A 22,269-nucleotide genomic window follows, 5' to 3' on the forward strand; every position below is an offset into this window, starting at 1 on the left:
GTGCAGCAGCTGGTGAAGAAGGGCTCGCTGGTGCACCGTGCGAGCCGGGCACGACGTCAGTAGCCGGGCGTGTAAGTGGGTGGGGAGACAGTGCCAGCGTGTGTGGTGTTGGAAGATTCTGCTGTCCACTATAACCAAAATCCATTATAAAGACGTCTGTTAAAACAAAGGTTTACTGTAGAGAAGAAATTTGCTTCCGTCAACGAGCGTTGTTTTTGGTAAGATATGCACCTGATTCTTCCTTTTGTAACCGAATGACCAAGAATAGTTATTTCCTCTTCATTTGGGAAAAACAAGCTTAAAGTCCTCGAGCAAGAGTAAGGAGAAGATGTGCATTCCTCATTGTTGTGGACCTGAATAAACAGAAATCCAACAGTGAGATAAAGGCAACTTTGTGATGCGATAAGTTGAGTGGTCAGTGCACGCAGTTAATTCATACCTCCACCATATACTGGGGCTCCGTTGTCCTACAATCTTTTGCAAGAATATAAGAACATTTTCCAGGAAAATAAAAGTAAAGCCCATCGAAAGTCTCAAAATGGTATTGTCCCCATGACTTGCATATTCCCTCTCTGTCCAGTCCGAGATTTGGAACTAAAGAAATAAAAAATGAAATGTTTGGTTAAAACTTTGCTGAAAAGTAATTTCTGGCCCTAATACAAGCTATTATTTTTTGGATTGAACAGTTTCCCTGAGTGCAGGTAGTGCAAATAATTCATTCAGACATACCCATTACACAAACAACCACCAATAAGTAAATTATATAAATTATTTATGTTATAAAAATAAAAAGACATAAATATAACTGGCATGATATGACGAAAACATTATTTTTTACTAACCTTAAACAAATTATAGGTAAAGGAGTCTATCTTTTTGGTTTCAGAAAATTGTAAAAGTTTAGTTTAGTTTAGTTTAGAGATGCAGTGCAGAAACAGGCCCTTCGGCCCACCGAGTCTGCGTCGACCAGCAATCCCCACACATCAAAACTATCCTACACACTAGGGACAATTTACAATTATACCAAGCCAATTAACTGACAAACCTGTATGCCTTTGGAGTGTGGGACGAAACTGGAGCTCCCGGAGAAAACCCATGCAGATCCCGGGGAGAACGTACAAACTCCGTGCAGACTGCACCCGTAATCAGGGTCGAACCCAGGTCTCTGGTGCTGTAAGGCAGCAACTCTACTGCTGCGCCCCTTAAAGTTCTATTATATCTCCAGAACATCCTGTGCACTGACCTGTCTGACAACGGCTCCCATTAGCCTGGCGCTCCCTGCAGTCACATGTATCATCCCCACTGCAAAAGCCACCATTGAGACAATCATATGAACAAACACCTGGAAGTCCAAAGAAATTGGTCATTTTGCAGAAATGGTCATGAAATAACACAAAGTTAAGATAAATACCAACATCCCGAATTACTTTGAAATTATTTCTATAAATTGCTTAAAGTGTTTAGCAAATCAGATCAGATAGCATCTACAGTATATAAAGAGAAATCGACTAAGTGTTCAGGTCAATGATCAAGTCAAGTCAATTTTATTTGTATAGCACATTTAAAAACAACCCACGTTGACCAAAGTGCTGTACATCAGTTCAGGTACTAAGAACGAACATACAATGGCACACAAACATAACAGCACATACATAAACAGTTCACAGTGCCCCCTCAGAGGGCCTCAAACGCTAGGGAGTAGAAATAGGTTTTGAGCCTGGACTTAAAGGAGTCGATGGAGGGGGCAGTTCTGATGGGGAGAGGGATGCTGTTCCACAGTCTAGGAGCTGCAACCGCAAAAGCGCAGTCACACCTGAGCTTAAGCCTAGACAGCGGGATGATCTTCCACTTCAAACTAAGACATGAAATCTGTTTCCTCCTCACAGATGTTGCTCGACCAGTTCAGCATTACCAAGGAGTGACAAGGAACTGCAGATGCTGCTTTATGAAAAAAGACACAAAGTGCTGGAGTAACTCAGCGGGTCAGATAGCAACCTGATCTCCAGAGATGCTGCCTGACCCGCTGAGTTACTCCAGAACTTTGTGTCTTTTTTCGTGTTATCCATACTTTTTGTTTTTATTTCACTCCTGAAGAATTTGCCATTATGTTTTAGATAATGCCCTGAGACTTAGATGATAGAAATAGTCCATTAGTTTCTTCTAATATTTTCAAAAAAATCAAACTATAATCTTCTGAATTCTGAGGAAGGTAAACCTAATTTCTACAATTTCCCTTCATAATAGGAGTCTAGTACATCCCTCCTTCCAATGATTAAACTTGACTCCGATGTTATCACACAATGCTGGAGTAACTCAGCGGGTCAGGCAGCAACTCTGGAGAGAAAGAATGGGTGACGTTTCGGGTCGAGACCCTTCTTCAGACCCGACAAACTTGACTCCGATGATACGGTGCTCAGAATTGCCCATAGATGTTTGCTAGTGGTTTAACCAGGACTTGGCATATGTATGAGAATAAATACAATCCCATGAATTTTAGTCTACATATTTAATGCACACATAATTAAATAAATAAATCCGAGTCTGAGAAAACTATAGTTCGAGAGCTTAAAATTGGGCTTTAACTTCAAGTTGATTTTGGCTGTCACAAGCATGAAGGGTTGAATAGCCTCCTTCAGTGAACTCCTTTCCATGATTCTATGCCTCTGTCATGATATTTGTTTCAATGCTTCAAAACATCTCTTTTGAAAAAACATTTATAATGTGAAAAATAATCTGTTTGATGCTGTATTTTATTTCATACATGCAACTTTCACATCAGTAATATAACTGCTAACGTTTAATCGACATATTTAGATCCTTCCCAATATTAAAGGATATTTAATGTGAGAGTCACGTAATTGGTTCTACCTCGGCAGATGCACCTTGAAAATAAATGTCCAGGACAAGCACAGCGAAGGAAATCAAATGTAGGATTAATTGCTCCACTTCCCACAGCTACATGACACCAGTCTTCCAGGAAAAGTAAAGAACATCATTCAGGGCTCGACCATTTGCCTTTTCCACCATTTAATGAGGCAATGAGGAAGGACGTCCTTGCTAATAAGGCAGTGCAGCATAGGTTCACGAGGTTAATCCCTGGGATGGAGGGACTGTCATATGAGGAAAGATTGGAAAGACTAGGCTTATATTCATTGGAGTTTAAAAGGATGAGAGGGGATCTTATAGAGACGTATAAAATTACAAAAGGACTTGACAAGCTAGATGCAGGAAAAATGGTCCCAATGTTGGGGGTGACCAGATCCAGGGGACACAGTCTAAGAATAAAGGGGAGACCATTTAGAACTGAGGTGAGAAGGAACTTTTTCACCCAGAGAGTTGTGAATTTGTGGAATTCTCTGCCACAGAAGGCAGTGGAGGCCAATTCACTGGATGAATTTAAAAGAGGGTTAAATGGAGCTCTTGGGGCTTGTGGAATCAAGGGATATGGGGAGAAGGCAGGCACAGGTTACTGATTGTGGATGATCTGCCATGATCACAGTGAATGGCGATGCTGGCTCGAAGGGCCAAATGGCCTCCTCCTGCATCTATGTTTCTAATGGCTGATCTGTGATTGAACTTCACAAACATAAGTTTTGGCATATCCTTTATTATATATATGGCGGCACGGTAGCGCAGCGGTAGAGTTGCTGCTTTACAGCGAATGCAGCGCCGGAGACACAGGTTCGATCCTGACTACGGGTGCTGCACTGTAAGGAGTTTGTACGTTCTCCCCGTGACCTGCGTGGGTTTTCTCCGAGATCTTCGGTTTCCTCCCACACTCCAAAGACGTACAGGTATGTAGGTTAATTGGCTGGGTAAATGTAAAAATTGTCCCTAGTGGGTGTAGGATAGTGTTAATGTACGGGGATCGCTGGGCGGCACGGACTTGGAGGGCCGAAAAAAGGCCTGTTTCCGGCTGTAGATATATGATATGATATGATATGATATTATATCTATAAATCAGAGAGTTAAAATTAGCAATTCATCACCAGGTACTGCAGTTTGCAAAAGGTGGTTTATACTTTACCATCCATTGCGTGAGGGTTGGGTTTGCTCCTGCACTAGTTTCCTCAACCAAAATGGTTTCTCTCGATGTATCAAGTAATTTAATTTATTGTCTTGAAAACCTAGGTGTAATTACCACTTAAGGTTTTGTAAATCTATGGAATATAACCTCAATTTATGTAATCTGCAATTTAACCACTGGCTCCAGTAATTCTGTGTGATGCTAGATGATCTACACATAAGCCCATTGCTCTCCTTTCTTTTTCTCAAAGTCTCTGGAGGAGCAGTCCTACTCATGTTTTTATTGCAGACAAGCATTTCTACCTTTGCAGCAATGCTGTATGTGGCTGGGAAAGTATGTTCCTATCCATTCCAGTCTAACTCTAATGATCAGAGATCTCTCTGAAAGACCAAGTAATTTGAGCTTGACAAGATGTGAAATGTAACTCTGATAGCTGAGCAGTGTTAACCATGTCAGAGATGTTCCCTTTGTCCTATCCACCCTCTCCACAATGCAAAACTAACATGTTCTCTCACTTTTCTTTGCACATTGACTTTGTCTCTCTCCCCGCAGATTCTGCCTGATCTTTTGAGTATTTTCCAGCATTTTCCATTATTATTTCAGATTTTAAGCATCTCCATTTTTTTTTTTTTTACAAACTGTAAAAAAATTGTCAGGTCTTCCTCGTAACTCTCTTAAGCGTTTGAAGTTCCGTCAGTCCGTTTAGATGAGAATGAGAGAAGCAAAGTGCTGACTGATGCCATGGAGGAAGCATTCAGGTGGGGGGCACAAGCAAGAATATATTGGTACATGTGGATACAATAGTGACACTTAAAAAACACTTGAATGCATCCTGTACATGGCTTGGAAAGGCTTGGATGGAGATGAGCAAGTGGATTAACTTGCTGAAGCAACTTGGTGGGTATGAATGAGTTGGGCCGAAGGATCTATTTCCATGCTGCTTCACTCTATGAGTATATGACTCTCGGAAGAGAGAGCGAGCACAAATTTAAGAGTAAATCAGGATGTAAGATGTTAAAAAAAAAAAAAGATAAAACTAAAGGCTCTATATCAAAAGGCACAGAATTCAAAACAAAACAGATGAACTGCAAATAGAAATGAGTACGTTTGATTTGGTAGATTTACAGACACAATACTACAGGGAAATGGAGATATGGACCTGAATAGGGAAGGGTGTACGGCATTTAAGAAGGACAGGAAGTTAGGTAAAGGTGGATGAATGGCTTTGCTAATTAATTATGGTGTTCGTGCAGCAGAGAAAAGTTACCCAAATTGAAGAAACCAGGATCTGGAAGGCGGTTTGTGTGGATGAGAAATTATAAATACAATTCACTTGTAGGAATGATTCAGGTGTAAAATAACCACATGTAGGACAATGGCAGATGGAAGAAATTGTAGGAGTTTGTCAAAAGGTGTTACAAAAGCCTTTTAAGATTTTAATCTTTATAGAGATAAGAAAAATCAGATGCTGTCTAGATGAGGAGTTAATAGAATGTTGGTAGGATGTTTTCTTAGAGCCAGCTAGGGAGTAGATCAAAATGAACTATTGTGTAATGGGTGAGGAATTAGTTAGTAACCTCATCAAGAAGTTTCTCAGGGAACAACAATATTAACATGGCTGAATTTTGCATTCAGTGAGGTAGCAAAGAACAGTTTCAAGATAAATATTTTACTTGTAAAGAAGGGTCTTATCAGGAGCATTAAAATAGAGTTAGCTAGAGTGACCTGGAAGTTTAAGTTAATGGATCATACGATCAAGATGCACAGGCAGACATTTTAGAGTGTCTTTCAAAATACACAGATTAGATACGTTCCAATGACAAAGCTGATTTGAGCAGTGGAGTACCGTACTCCTATTCTTAGTTAATGTGTTCATACAAAACAGTGGTGAATCTAGAACTGAATTCAAACTTTTGCATGCACATTTGATCACGTATCTCTCTTTAGTTTTACTTCAAAAACAGAACAATGCTTGATGAAATTCATATATCAGCATGCCAATAGCTCAAAAGCAACATGAAAATAGTTATTGCTTTCTGTCATACCTTCAGAGTTTGTAGAATTGTAGGTTAAACTTGCCTGTGGCACAATGGATGCACTATGATCCTGTAAAGAATATAAAAAAGTATGGTCAATTGAAGCATTATGACTGTGTAACTTCTGGAGCAATGATTTTTGACTTACAATGTAGCCTGATTCAACTCCTAATGAAATGTCCATATTTCCATGTGTTTAAATTGGTTTGCAAAATGCTTGACTTCTAGCAGTTACAAATTCAACATTGTTCAGCATTTATAAAATATAAACAGTTGTTTCAAATTGGCACAATATTCAAGTTAAAGTAAAAGCTTTTGATTAAAGAAGGTGGATTTGGTTTGCAATAAAACCTCTTAAGTGGTTTCTCCACAGATGCTGGAGGGCTTCATAAGTAAATCTGCAGCAGCATCTTAGAAAAAGTCACTTCCAACATGCTGGCTTCGATGGCCAAATCGAATACTATTCAAATAATTAAACTGACATTGCAAGAAAATTAAAACAAAAAATGAAAATATCAGGCAGGTATGTAGTAGGTCAGAACAGGAGAGAATTAAGATAAACAATTCAAGTACAAATGACTGTAAGAAACAACTTTCAATCGCATATCACTAACCTTTTGTTCTCTTATTTAAACTGTTGGGTAGTCACAGAATTTTGTTTTATTTCTGACATCCTTCATACAGTTTTAATATCATCTATATAAACTTTGGGACCTCATGCCTCAAGTGTTAAAAGGAGCAAAGAAAAAAATATGTTCTTTCAGATAAAGATTTTTCTTATTTAATTTCAGACCATGACAAGAAGATCGAAGTTTCACTCAGCTCCTGGATTGTCTTTGAAAGGTGCTTGAACAGGAAGGAATATGAACCAATATCATCTGTTTCTCCTTCCACCTAATTGTCTTCTTCCTATTCTTCAAAATGCTTAAGAGTGCAAACAAATACAAATTGCAATGTTTTTAAACTGCAATTAAAGCACAAAGTACTTGTGCTATAACACCGGAATAAGCACTCAATCAAGAAAACCAAGACGAAAGCCAAAGTACTATCTAAACCGATTATGCAAACTTCTGCTAAAGACAATAACTAACTCCATATGCAATAATCAGCTACCTACACGTTAACAAGCACATTAAAACAAAGTGATCATGTAGATACAAGTATATCATTGGAGTTATCAAGTGGGCACCTCCCTTCACTGGTGTTTCATTGAGTTTGGCCCACAACACCTTGGGAAGACTCAACAGTTAGTTCTGGCATCCCAGAACAACCTCCATCAATAAATATTATATGTTTGGAGACATCTTCCCTAAAATGCAATGGGGCAGATCTGCTTCATGATAAATTCCAAACTGACAAAATTCCAAAAACAATGTATGTTGACGAAGGTTAAGAGTAACAAAGAAAATCAAATATTGGGGAACAAGAAGATTAACTGATGCAAGCACCGAATAATAGACTTGTTATTATTAGTCCTCTGAAATAAGAATAGGGTTGAGATGGAGCTCAGTACAAATGATCTGGGTAAATTGTTGTGAGTGTTGTTCCTACAGGATTGTTCGTCCTTCGGGTTGGAAGATGACCATGACTTCACTTTCAGTTGGACTGTGGGTCCAGAAGTGACTGGTGAGGCCAATCGGGGCCCGGAAGGCACGCTCACATGTAGGACACAAATGGATGGGTGCTGCAGTGGAAGTGGAGGTAGCCCGGGCTTTGCGCGCGGTGCGTTTCCTCTGGGCCTCTGCAGTGCGTCTGTTCTCTTCTGCACGGGCTCCTGTGGTGAGCTGGCTATGCCAGGTTGGACGGTCCAGAGCAAGAGACTCCCAAGTGCTGAGATTGATGTCCAAGTCTTTGAGGGACACTTTGAGGCGGTCCTTAAACCGTTTCTTCTGTCCTCCTACTGAGCGCTTGCCCTGACACAGTTCTTCGTACAGAAGCTGTTTTGGCAGTCGACTCTCGGGCATTCTGACGACATGGCCTGCCCATCTGGCTGCTGTGAGTACAAATGAATGGCACACTGAAATATTATGAAACATAATATTATGAAACATAATATTTGAACCAAAGTTGAGGTAGTCCAATGCACCAAATGTGGCCCAGTCTCTTTTCTTGCCTCTTGAACTTAGAGCAATTATTATTCCCTCCACAGTCACATAAACCGTGGAAAAATCAATGGTTGAAAACAAGAATTCTGTGCCTTGTTGATAATTGGAGGTGTGCAGAGGAAGAAGAGCTTCCTTCTATATTCTTAGATGCTTTCTGTCTGCACACTTTATTCAGAGTCAGATGATCCACAATCCTGTAGGTACAAGTTCACTTCATTCTTTTACTCTTTCTGCCAGGTTTTAAAAAAGTCAATGCTGGAAGTAATTTAGATAGCATGCAGCAGAAAATGTTAATATATTTAGCCTTGGGCATTCATCCATAAGAAGAAAAAAAATTGTGCAAAAAATTACTGAGTATTACAAGGAAAAACACGTCAAAATCCGTTAACGAATTCTCTTCTTTGGTACGTTCTACTTAATTTCAAGAACAATTCTTAATTCTTATAGACCCTTAGAATATAGGAATTCTTAGACCCTTTATTATCCCAAGATCCTTCATGTTCAAATGCCCACAAAATAATTGCAAATGAAAGAAGATAAAAGACTTCTAAATTAAGGAAAGGAACATTCTGGGGAATATCATAGGGGAGACAGAGAAGCAGTGGCAGGTTTTTTTAAGGGGGATAATGGCGCAGAGTTGAAAATGCATGCATGGCTGCAAATGTTGGTGCAATGATATAAAGAAGCATAGGACGTCAGAACTGGAAGTATGTAGAATGCTAATGGGATTTGATTGCCAGAGGAAGTTACATAGTAAGTAAGGGAAAAGTCCATAGAGTAGAAAGGTCAAAGTTTAAAACTGTAATTTTTAGTGGAATGGTTTTCTATCGTAGGTCAAAAGATGCAGTTGTGGTGACTGGTATTTTTGAGTGGGTTTGAATTCAGTTTACATATTTGAATGACTGAAGTTTACAGTCTGTGGAAGATGAAAGACAGGCTGGGAAAGCATTGGAAGAGTCAAAACGTAGACACAAGGAACTGCAGATGCTGGGTTGCACAAAAAGAGAGTAAAAAGACAAAACCTGGAGTAACTCTGCAGGTCAGGCAGCATCTCCGAAGAACATGGATAGATGATGTTTCGGTTCCGGATCCTTCTTCAAACAGATTGTAGGGGGCGGGAACGAAAGCTGGGAGAGGGGAAAGTCAAAGTGTGGCAGGAAATAGGTGGACACAGGCTGAGTAGAGGGGGTGGGGTTGATAGGTAGATGGTTGGAACAAAGGCCAGAGATTAAAGCAGAGGTTATGGTACAGAAATATTGAAGAGTTGCAGATTGTAAAGCCAAAGGAAAGAATGTCAGAGGAAGTGGAAGAGTAGGGGAGAAGCTCCTCCAGAACCTTTAAGTCTACTCTTACAATTTTGAAAGGCCCTGAATCAATATATGCACTGTAATATATACCAGTTTATAAATTAATTTTAATGGTGGCATTTCATTATATGAAGAGCAGGGGGGAAGGGTGGGTGTGAGCCAGGTGGAGCACAGGGGAGGTGGGGGAAGAACGGGGGGTGTAGTAGAGAAGGAGGGTGTTTTGTGAGAGGTTCATGTGCACCTCCTCTAACCTCATCTACTGCTACCGGCGTTCCCGATGTGGCCTCCAGTACATTGGCAAGACCAAGCTTCGATTTGGCACCTGTTTCGTCAAACACATGTATTTGGTCCACCAGGGCCTACTGCATCTCCTGGTTGTTAACCATTTTAACTTCCCTTCCCCTTCCCAGACAAGCCTTTCTAGTCCTGGACCTCCATCGTTGTCAGAGTGAAGCCACACACAAGCAGATGAACAGCACCTCAGATTCTGCTTGGGCAGCTTACAACCCAATAGTTTTCAAAGTTTAAAGTTCAAAAACACTTTATTTGTCCGCGTGGGGCAATTTACAAAGGCTCATAGAGTAGTACAAAAACTATTGGGAAGGGGGGGTTAGTGGGGTGAGCAGTGGGACGGGGGTGGTTGGGAGTTGGGGACAAAAGTTGCCTTTCTCTATGTCCTACATTCTGGGCAGCGAAGCCGGCATCCTGAGGGGAGCCACTCAAACGCAGAGAACAGGACATGAGGGGTCCTGTAAAATCCTGCCAGCTGACCTTAGCATCTGCTGGTCGCATAGGGTGGAGAGGGCTCTGACAGGGAGTCCAATCATTTTGGAACAGACTTGGGCTGTGCTCTGCAGGCGGTTTCTTTTCTGAAGGCGATGAACATTGAATTCTCCAATTTCAGGTAATCTCCCAGAACCAACAATCATTCCAACAATTAGCCAAACTAATAAAACATTAGGTTCAAAGAATGATTACAATCAGGCCAATTTCAATTATATTGTATATCTTTAACTTTTTAAGCTTTAAAAAAAATTAAACTTACCTCATGCACCTTTATTCATCCAGAACTTTTAAGTTTATTCTTACAATTGTGAAACAGCCTGAATCAATCAATGCACTGTAACATATACCATTTATAAATTAATTTTAATGGTGGCATTTCATCAGATGAAAAGAGATTTGATTTCAGGTGGCATTTCCAAATAGCAGAAAATTAGCAACCAAGTGTTATTAAAAATGCCTGCACTGAGCAGAGGTACTGAAACTTCATCTTTTAAAGCTTTTATTGCTGCAAGCAACACAAAGAGTTCATTGTGGCGACAGAATTGTTTTAGAGTTCACTTTCTATTACATGTTAGCATACCTCTACCGCTAAGAGATTCCGTTTCTGGAGAACTGCATCAAATCTGCTCCTGTGGAAGAAAAATAGCATTCAATACCTCGAATTCTTCTTCAAAAATACACGATACTTGGCTTGGAGTGTTCGAATTGAACGCTATCACATTCCGCTATTTAATTCTACTTCAGCTTCTCTTAAAATTAAAGTCAACTGCTTTGTGACTTGCCTTTTTGATTGGTTTTGCCCAGGGCCCGTGGTTTCACAATGAGATCCTGTTAAAACGATATGAAATATTTGGTTAAGTTCCTTATGACCGTGTAAACTAATCAGGGTAAGCTAAAACAGGTTGATTCCCTGTTAAATTACAACGTCTTAAGCGTAAAATCTTTCACAAGGGGCTTAAGAGTTTTATTCCTTGAATAGAAGCAGACCATTGTAGTTTTATGAAGGAGATTTCGTACATTGCAATTCCACCTGCAATTATTGGTATCATGTCTGATATTTTTCGGAGATATCGGATTTTCGCAGATATATTGGTATTTGTTTCATTGGACATTATTTTCCTTTGCGCCACTTTGCTGACAGATGCACCCTTGAAAACATTTCCAGAATTTCATTCACATTGTGTTTCGCATTCACAATTCAAATGAAATCAAATACTTTGTGATTAGCATTTAATGAAAACAGGCATCAAGAAAAAAGAAAACAGGCGTGGATAAGTCTGAACTTAGCTTTCCAAGAATTAAATTCGTTTCCTTTACGCTCTATCTGTCCACAATGCTGGCTCGCACGCATTTTACTGTTAAAACAAATGGTTCCAGAGAACAAGTCGGGTTTTCAAAGATACTGCAGCGTACGCACTTACCTTGAAATAATTGAAGAAGTGAATAAAAGACTAACACACTCCAGGGTACCATTAATTTAAGTTTCCGAGCAATGTTCATTTCAATGGATTTCTGCTGTGAACGAGGAAAGGAAAGATTCATTGCAATCAACGGAATTTCAATGTCATTTTAGACCAATTGGTTTCCCAATTCTTACATTTTCCTTGTTTACAAAGAAAGAAAGAAGGCGAGGTATCGGTTACAATTAAACGCTCAACTCCTTGTGGCGACGTTTGGCTGCGCCTGGGCGTTCATTTGCAATGTGTGCTAGAATGGAACAAAGTGGGTTTGTTGTCCGAGGCAGATGAAGGAGTGACCTCGTGGATACACTGTAACTCAACTCAATTCCTTTGGTTTACTAAATTACGCAAGCCGTTTAAAACAACCCTTGCTTGTTCGTTGCAGGTGTAAACCAAAGTAATGCGCGAAATGGTCTATTGTGGACCCGCAGTTGAAATTAATCCATCTCTATTCTTACATCGAGATAGTGAATTCAAAAATCTTCAAACCCTTTTACGTTTTTAATGCAAGTTACCTAGATAGAGCAGATCTTATGTCGGAAACCTGTGGGTACTGTAGCAGTTCTGAGCTGACAGCGTGGGAGCTCCAGTTTCAGGTGTTTTGCTAAAGGCACAACCTCCCGATTGGTGTCCAGTACTGGTACCTTCAACCTATCCAGAACTAGTTAACACGCTTTGTTATCCTTGAGTATTAACTGGGAAAACACATGGATTTCTACTCAATCAGATGTGAAGACCATTGGAGTGACATGCCGACCTGGCCGATGCCTTCATTTCATTGTGTAGGAAGGAACTGCAGATGCTGGTTTAAACCGAAGGTAGACTCCCAGTCTGAAGACGGGTTCGACCCGAAATGTCACCTATTCCGTTTCTCCAGAGTTGCTGCCCCCCCCCCCCTCCCTCCTCCCTCCCTCCTCCCCCCTTTAACATCGTTCTTTGGTTGACCACTAAATTACTCGCCATCATTAGGTTCCCCTTATTCCAAGTCCCAGCTCTAACCTTGTGCTTTGGGCCGTTCCTGATATCTTGTTTAGAAACTGAAAGGAACCTAAATTAATTGTGAACTTGTTCCTGAAGGATTGTCTTCCTTCATTTGCTTAAAAACGTACATTCTTTCGCATTATCGTGGTGCTGGCTCAAAGGGCCGAATGGCCCACTCCTGCGCCTATTTTCTATGTATCAGTTTCCCGTTTTGAATTAAAGCTTTGTTTCAACCCAGTCTTCGGTTAAACCCCATTTTACGCGCGCAAAGTAAAAGCTAGGTCCGAATCGGGTATCCTTTTTAAAAATTTAGTTACTACCAGATTGGAAATAAATATGTTTTTATTTATTATGTGACAACTTTCAAATGGACTAAAATAACAAATTAGACAACATTGCAGCAAGCAAAATTAAAACTCTGGCCTTTGAAAAACAATTCTCAACATCCCATCAAAGTAGATGTAATGGCAAACGTTAACAAGACCTCCTGCAAACACGGAGATTGAACGAGGATCAAAGGTGGAAGAATGTTCTGAAGAAGGATCTCGACCCGAAACGTCACCTATTCCTTTTTTCCAGAGATGCTGTCTGGCCCGCTGAGTTACTCCAGCATTTTGTGTCTATCTTCTGATGTAAATTGGGTCATCGCACACCACAATATCTATTTTGGCAGAATTGGTTATTTGCATTTAATACTCGTGTTTGCTGGAAGTTGTCGAGAATTTCCATCCAGTTAGAGGCGACCTTTAGATCATTTTATCTGATAAGGGGTGGTGTTCATCACGAGGTTGAGTGTGGCTTTGTCAGAACGAACTATCTCACCTTTAACTGAACGTTGAACTTTTGTCACTTTCTTTGTCCATGTTAAAATAAGCCCAAAAAAGACCTTTTACATTCAGATGATTATTTTGTCATCCGGTTTCTTTCATATCATATCATATCATATATATACAGCCGGAAACAGGCCTTTTCGGCCCTCCAAGTCCGTGCCGCCCAGTGATCCCCGTACATTAACACTATCCTACACCCACTAAGGGCAATTTTTACATTTACCCAGCCAATTAACCTACATACCTGTACGTCTTTGGAGTGTGGGAGGAAACCGAAGATCTCGGAGAAAACCCACGCAGGTCACGGGGAGAACGTACAAACTCCTTACAGTGCAGCACCCGTAGTCAGGATCGAACCTGAGTCTCCGGCGCTGCATTCGCTGTAAAGCAGCAACTCTACCGCTGCGCTACCGTGCCGCCCGTTTCCGTCGTTGACACTAATTGTTCAATAATACTATTCGTGATTAACCCGGTTTTAAACATCTCTGCCAATGTTATTTCCAGTCAGGGCCTCTCGTGATCTACTGTATTGGGCAACTCGTGACGCCCTACCTGCCCAGTGCCGTTGTTGCCATTTGCGCTATGGATGAGAACGAATATAAAGGACGCAACTGACGATGGACACAAAATGCTGGAGTAACTCAACGGGTCAGGCAGCATCTCTGGAGAGAAAAAAGGATTGGTGACATAGAAACATAGAAAATAGGTGCAGGAGTAGGCCATTCGGCCCTTCGAGCCTGCACCGCCATTCAATATGATCATGGCTGATCATCCAACTCAGTATCCCGTACCTGCCTTCTCTCCATACCCCCTGATCCCTTTAGCCACCAGGGCCACATCTAACTCCCTCTTAAATATAGCCAATGAACTAGCCTCAACTACCTTCTGTGGCAGAGAATTCCACAGATTCACCACTCTGTGTGAAAAAAAACTTTCTCATCTCGGTCCTAAAAGACGTTTTGGGTTGTGTCACTTTTTTGGTATCTGCACTTCTTTGTTTTTACGTGAAGGATACAACGAAGGGTCTCGCCCGAACGTCACCCATCCCTTCTCTCCAGAGATGCTGCCTGTCCCGCTGAGTTACTCCAGCATTTTGTACCGATACAACTGACAGTTTCAAACGAAATCCAAACAAAACGTTTAAAACCTGATCAAAATTTTGTTTTTGTGTTGTAATAGTGTAACTACGTTAATTAAAATATATTGGAGCGCACAAATATATTGGAGCGCAGGATAGTTACAATTTACGAAAATATAATTGCATCACCTTGCTTTCCCTCTCTCTCCATCCCTCACCCATCCCCATCCTAGTTCTCCGACCAGTCTGACTGTTCCTAGATTACATTTTATCTTTGTATGCTTCGTTGTCAGCTCGCCCCAGCTAACAATGATCTATTCTACATTTTCCTTGAATACCGTCCCCTTTGATGTCTCGTTTTCACACCTTACTATATATCTGCGTCGCCCTCTCCCCTGACTCTCGGTCTGGAGAAGGGTCTCGACCCGAAACATCACCCATTCATTCTATCCAGAGATGCTGTCTGTCTAGCTGAGTAACTCCAGCACTTCATGCCTATTTTCTCGATTGTATCACTGCTGCCCGTAATGCAAACCTTAATCGTTAATAGTTTCGTGGTTAATTAATTTCAATTTTGTCAGGGGAAGTGGAAAAATGGACACATTTCTGTGTTCTAAGCATATATATTTTTTGCAATTGGTTAACTTAAATTAGTCACGGTGACACATTTCCAACGCACGCTGACACAATGATAGTCAGAGGATGGAAGTATGTCATCTATAGTATGTCTAACCCCTTCTAAAGTATGTCTAACCCCTCTCTGTTGTTCGACACAAAAAGCTGGAGTAACTCTGCGGGTCAAGCAGCATCTCTGGAGAAAAAGAATAGGTGACGTTTCGGGTCGAGACCCTTCTTCAGACCCGACCCGAAACGTCACCTATTCCCTTTCTCCAAAAATGCCCGAGTTATTCCAGCATGGTTTGTCTATCTTCGGTTTAAACCAGCATCTGCAGTTTTTACTCTTTTACTCAGTCTTTTACTCTCACTGAAGAAAGGTTCTGGATATATCTCGGGTCTTATTTTCTGAATGTAGCTCTTGTTTTCTTTTTCATTGCAATTAGTTTACAGACTTGGAGCGAGACGTAGAGCTGGCAACACCCGAGCGCCATTGCCCCTGCACGAAGTTCTCGCCTTCCTCCAACACCAACAGCCTGTGTGTAGGGATGCAACCTGCCCTCTTCCTCGGTTGCAATTTAATAGATGATTGAGCGGCTATCAGTTTTCAATATTTAAAAGAGCTCAAGGCTCTATTTATAACGCTCTTTTGGTGTCGCAATGAATTATTTTATAACCATTTACCGTGAGAACATAGACCAGTACAGTACAGGAACAGGCCCTTCGGCCCACAATGTCCCGCCCCCCTGACATCAGTCTGAAGAAGGGTCTCGACCCGAAACGTCACCCATTCCTTCTCTCCCGAGATGCTGCCTGACCTGCTGAGTTACTTCAGCATTTTATGAATAAATCGATTTGTACCAGCATCTGCAGTTATTTTCTTATACTACTTGTCTCTCCATATCCATATACCTGTCTAAACGCCTCATAAACGCCACTATCCTATCTGCTTCCACCGCCATTACCCCACCACTCTCCCCTAAATACTTGTCCCGCTTATCTTCTTTAACCCCCCGCCCCCTCCAGACTTTACAGTTATGCCTTCTAGTCTTTGACATTTCCATCCTGGGGAAAAATAAGCTTCTGATTGTCTACCTTAACTGTGACTCTCGTTTTATAAACTTGTTACAGTCTCCCTTCAACCGCCGACGCACAAGAGAAAACATTCCAAATCGGTTCAACCACTGCTTGTCGCTAATACCCTTCAATCCAGGTAGCATTCTTCTGCACCCTCTCTAAAGCCTCCACATCCTTCCTGAAATGGGCGAAGAGAACTGCACACAATATCCCAAATGCGGCCTAGTCAAAGTTCACATAGCTGCATCATGACTTCCTGACTCTTATAGAGATTGGCGAAGTATGTGAGTGGAAGCAAAGTCTAGTCAATATTACTCGTCCTGCTATCTCAAATGTCTTCATTGGTGAATACCTGACGCGGGAGTTATTTTGCCACTTCAGCCCTTTTCGTTTAAAATTAAACTCATGCTTGTAGCGAATATTTTGAAATTTCACCTCTTAAAATGATCCAGGCATGTTGGAAGATTTTTAACACCATCTCTGACCAGGTACATAACTTTGAACTACACCAGAGTTCGTGGCTCCCATTGTGTTTTTTGTTGTTGTTGGGGAGCGGTAAAGATGTTGACTCGGCAACAATGAGGATGTATCCACCACCTGTTGGCGTTTATGTGGGTGCGGGGTGAGGTCAAATAACCCAGCAAGGGACACTTGCAGGCGTGTAGCGCCTTTGCAATCTGAGTGTGTTCTACACACTCAGGTGTTCCACAGTGAATGAAATAATTTTGAACTGCAGAATGTATTGTAAGAAACGCAGCGTCTGATGTGTGCACGCCAAGCTCAATGCAATGATCTGAATAACTCAAGTCTTTCTGAGCCAATTGACGAGGCCTTGTTTTAAAAGTTTTAAAAGTTTTAAAGTAATGACGATACCTCAAATAATGCAGCACTTCCACAATTATACCTCTGGAGTGCCAGTCTGTGGTTTGGAGTTGGACGGTTTGAAAATGAATGACCGAGAGCATACACCACATTAATTTTACATTATAATGCGTTCGTCAGCTAATCTCCACATTGTGTTACAGTTAATGACAAATAATGACCAAATTACCTACATTCTCGAGGGAAAAAAATTTATAACTCACAGTCTGATTGGAATAGTCTTCTGAACATTAAAACAGTTTCGGCTTAGGTAGCTGCATCCGAAGAAAAATCACGGTCATCTGTCTCATAGACGCGAGTGCTTCCAACTGGTCCATTTGTGCCAAATCAACACAACCAATTTCAATAATAAACCAGTCTCAGCACATGAAGTCACGGATTAAAATAGAAACCTACCTGTTGGTATCCGATATGTCTTGGTTTGGCGCTGACGTATTTGGGACTCGTCTAGATGTAGGAAGCCTTTGTCCGGACACAAAGCAATCTCATTAGAACAAACTTCTCAAGAGCGCCAGCTTCGCTGAGACACTACAGTGAAAGGAAGACTCTAAAGCCTATATTTTTAACCTTAACATGTTACTGTTTTCTTCCGCTTCAAACTGAAGTTGTGCCTTGCTGAGTCTGTAACGACAGGAGGGACAATAATACTGCGCTTGTTTCACGTTTTACACTTCAGATCTTTGACTGTAACAATTATTTATAAACTTGCCAGTGCCTCATATGGAAATTCAAAATGGTAAAATTATAAATCGAGAAAGGTTGCATCGAACGTGTGAATAATCTAATGGAGGTTCGTCTTTGGTGTTTCGACGTTTTATCCGTTTAGAGAGCGCTCAATAGCGCGGCTAGCGACTTTGTTTTCGATGTTTTCCTCTCTTATCACCGCAGGTTACAAAACAAAAAGACTGAACGACAGAACCTAGAAATACAACTACGGAAAACGTTGGAGATAACATCGGTAAATGTATGCAAAACGTCAGGGGATTGGGATCCACATTCTTGTTGTCAGATTGGTTGTGGATTTCGCACATGTTTGTTATATTTTAAATTACAAATCGACAGAATCTTCTTGTGTTGTACATAACCTCTCCCCCCTCCTTGTTTCTGTACAAACATTGATCAATAATCCTTCACAAAGTCAGGATTAGTTTATATTCACGGGATCACGAACTATTCGGGAGGTGTATGTAAGTCGCAGCAACAAAACGGGTATATGATCCGAATTAATAATACATTTGACATATTTATAAAACTGCTAAAACTTGCTACGGCCCTTTATCTACCGACATAAATTTTACGCCTCACCCACTACACTTGCTAATGCCTATAATGATTATATATTGGAATATAATAACAGCCACATTAACAACCTCCCGATATATACTATATAAACTATATATAATTGATATATAATCTCGGATAGCCTGTGTCGGAAATAGTTTTGTGAAGCGGACAACTATTTCTATTAAGCGAGTTCGATGTGCAAAAGTATCTTCATAAACAATCTATCGATGAAATGGTTTGGAGTGTTTTGCTTTCACCGCAATCTTTAAAAGGCTACAACTCATCGCGACCTAGAAATTAGATTTTAATCTCTTTATAGATGCTAAATGCACTTTGCCTGTAATATTAACTCGAAGGCCTCAAAGAAACGCTGCAAGGTTGAAGGAGGACTTGGGTGGACCAACAGAAATGGCACTTTCTAGACAGAAGCGCCTGCTCAAATAAGATATGTGTGGGGCTGCGGGGGGAGTTGGTAGATGTGGTTGCTCTGGTCATTGGAAGAAGGAGCGGCGGATCGTAAATATGTTTTTTTTGCAAACAACCAAATGTGTGGGAAGGTGGGATAGCGACCTTCCTCAGACCACTATCAGGCATAGGACAAACAAGGGACAAATATCACACCCCGTAACCAAGTGCTGAAAACAGGCCGAAAAGCGCTGCGTGCAAGTGCTCCAAATCAAAGACGATTTGGACTTTCTGTACTCACCTCTACACAATGCGCTCCGACCGTTCAATGAACGTCGTAAGTTACACCTACAAATTCCAATACTCGCTAAGAAGGGATGAATGTGTGATGCGCACTTGAATTACACGTCAATGTGCCCAATCCAATTTTCTAATACGCATGATTTCAACGATAAATAACTCTTGGTGCAATATGACTCAGGTCAGATCCAGTGCATATGATGTACCTAAATGTGTCTTTATCTACATTTTTATGTTTGAAAAAAATGCAATTCTAGGCTAATGCGTCTACACGATAGTTTGCAATTGCGTGGTTGGCTCCTTCCAAATGGGAGTCTGCAAAAAAAGGTACACGTGTACATCTTGTCAGTAACAATTAGAGTGGAGAGACAAGATACTGCAGATGCTGGTTTACAAAAATAACAAAGTGCTGGAGTAACAGGGGTCAGGTAACATCTCTAGAGAAGTTGGATAGGTGACATTTCGGACTTGGACCCTTATTCAGTCTGATTGTAGGGGGGGGGGGGGGGGATAGAGAAGGGGCAGGACAAAGCCTGACAGGCAACAGGTTGATACAGGTGAGGGGTTTTGTTGATAGCCAGGTGGTTGGAGAAAGACCAGATGAAAAGGCAGAAGGTGTGAGACATAAGGATTGAAGAGTTGTGAATTGAGAAGCTAAAGGGAGGAATGTAGGTGGAGAGGGGGAGAATAGATGCGAGTCCAGCTGGGACACAGGGGAGTGGGGTGGGGGGGGGAGGGGGTTGTGGGGGATGAAGGGCGAGGGAAGTTGCAGTTACCTAAAATTGGAGACTTCAATGTTCATACTGTTGGGTTGTAAGCTACCCAAACGGAATATGAGGTGCTGTTCCTCCAGTTTGCGCGTGACCTTGCTCTGACACTGGAGGAAGCCCAGGAGAGAAAGGTCAGCATGGGAATGGGAAGAGGAGTTAAAATGGTTAGCAATTGGGAGATCCAGTAGGCCATGGTGGAACGAGCACAGGTGCTTCGTGAAACGGTTACCAAATCTACACTTGGTCTTGCGGCAGTGCAGGAGGCCAGAGTGGGGACACCAGATGCAGTAGATGAGGTTCAAGAAGGTGCACGTGAACCTGTCTCAGTGGAAGGACTGCTGGGTCACTGGGTGGAGGTGAGGAAGGAGGTACAGGGGCAAGAGTCACATCTCCTGTGCTTGCAGGTAAAGTATCTGCTGAGGGGGCTTTGGGTGGGAAGGCATGAGTGAACCAAGGAGCTGCGACGGGAGCAGTCTCAGTGGAAGATGGAAAGGGATAGGGATGGGAAGATGTGACTGGTGGTGGGATCACATCAGAGGTGACAGAAAGAGGGGATTTTTAGTTTAGTTCAGAGATACAGCGCGGAAACAGGCCGTTCGGCCCACCTGGTCCGCGCCGACCAGTGATCCCCGCACATTAACACCATCCTACACCCACTAGGGACAATTGTTTTACATTTACCAAGCCACTTAACCTACAACCCTGTACGTCTTTGGAGTGTGGGAGGAAACCGAAGATCTCGGAGCAAACCCACGTAGGTCACGGGTAAAACTACAAACTCCGTACAGACGGTACCCGTAATCGGGATCGAACCCGGGTCTCGGGTGCTGCATTCGCTGAATGCAGAGGTTGGTAGGGTGAAAGATGAGGTCCAGGGGAACTCTATTCTTGTTCCATCTGTGGAAAGTGGGAGCAGAACTAAGGGATGCAGAGGAGATGCAGGTAAATGATCCATCTCTGACAGCAGGGATGGAAGCCATGTTTACCAAATAATGTTTATCAGGTGTCCGAGAATGGAAAGCCTTGCCTTGATAGGTAGGAGTTGGTCGGTTTGTGATAGATATCAGTTGATAGTCTGTCCCCTGTGATGGAGACAGAGAAATCAAGAAAGGGGAGAGAGGTGTAAGAGATAGTCCTAGTGAATTTGGGGGGTGGGTGGAAGTTGGTAGTAAAGGTAATGAAAGGGTGCAACGCCGATGCAGTTGTCAATGTAGGTGGGGAAAAGTTGGGGGATGGTGCCAGTTTACGTTTGGAACTAGGGCTTTTCAATGTAACCAACAAACAGGCAGGCATAGCTGGGGGCCATGGCTGCACCTTGGAGAAAGTGAGAGGAGTGAAAGGAGAAGTTTTTGAAGGTGAGGACAAGTCCATCAGGCGAGTGTTAGCGGAGGGAAATTGATTGGGTCTCTCTGTTCAAGGAAGAACCGGACGGCTTGAGACATTCCTGGTGGGAGAAGGAGGTGTAAAAGGGCTGGATGTCCAATTGTTGTTTGATCCAATTGGTTCCAGCCAGTTCCACAAGCCCTTAAACCTACTTGCACATTAAAAAAAAGTTTATTTGGACCATCCAGCATGGATACAGATCCTTCGGCCCACTGAGTCTATGCTGACCATCGATCATTCACACTAATTCTGTGATCCCACTTTCTCATCCACTCTCTACATGCTCAGGGCATTTTATCGAGGCCAATTAACCTACAAACGTTATTGGGATGCGAGCGGAAACCAGAGCACCGGGAGGAAACGCGTGCGGTCACTAGGAGTGTGCACAAATCCACATGGACAATACTCAAGGTCAGGATGGAACCCAGGTCTCTGGCACTGTGAGACAATAGCTCTCCCACCTGCGCCACCCACTTTTGTATCAAGTATTTCCCCAGCTTCTCAAAAGGATGTGTAATATCTGCCTGAACTTCTCCATGTAGTAACACATTTAACCACAAACTATAAAGTTTATTTGATGTTTTAATAAAACAGTAAAAAAACTTAATTACCGTTGGATTTAAGCTTCTCATTGTAATTTATGCCAATTGAACGCAAGATGTATCCGGAGAACTAAATTCAACCGGTCATTAGCAGCTGGGGCAAAACGGTTACCACAACTGCCACAACGTCAGAGTCCCAGGTTTGTTCCTGACCTTAAGTGCTATCCATGCAGTTTGTACACTCTCTCTGCAGCCACTTTGGCCATTTAGTTTACTCCCACATAAGGCCATAAGGTAAAAGGTGTTCGGAGCAGAATTAGGTCTACTCCACCATTCAATCGTGGCTGATCTATCTCTCCCTCCTGACCCCTTTCTCCTGCATTCTCCCCTTAACCTGACAC

The 22,269-nt window shown here is 41.9% G+C and overlaps 1 protein-coding gene across 1 annotated transcript in view; it reads right to left on the reverse strand.

The window, feature by feature from the left end:
• otogl (otogelin-like) overlaps window positions 1–11,803 on the reverse strand; it is a 131,495-nt gene extending 119,692 nt beyond the window's left edge. Inside the window, exons 1-7 of the mRNA XM_078416640.1 lie at window positions 11,683–11,803; window positions 11,044–11,089; window positions 10,842–10,890; window positions 6,073–6,133; window positions 1,244–1,342; window positions 440–594; window positions 232–353 (exon numbers count right to left, since the gene is read on the reverse strand). Coding sequence (XP_078272766.1) covers window positions 232–353; window positions 440–594; window positions 1,244–1,342; window positions 6,073–6,133; window positions 10,842–10,890; window positions 11,044–11,089; window positions 11,683–11,803 — 653 coding nt within the window. The remainder of the gene's footprint in view (window positions 1–231; window positions 354–439; window positions 595–1,243; window positions 1,343–6,072; window positions 6,134–10,841; window positions 10,891–11,043; window positions 11,090–11,682) is intronic.
• Between the last annotated feature and the right edge of the window lie 10,466 nt (window positions 11,804–22,269).

This window comes from Rhinoraja longicauda, chromosome 20, assembly GCF_053455715.1.
Source record: "Rhinoraja longicauda isolate Sanriku21f chromosome 20, sRhiLon1.1, whole genome shotgun sequence".
NCBI lineage: Eukaryota > Metazoa > Chordata > Chondrichthyes > Rajiformes > Arhynchobatidae > Rhinoraja > Rhinoraja longicauda.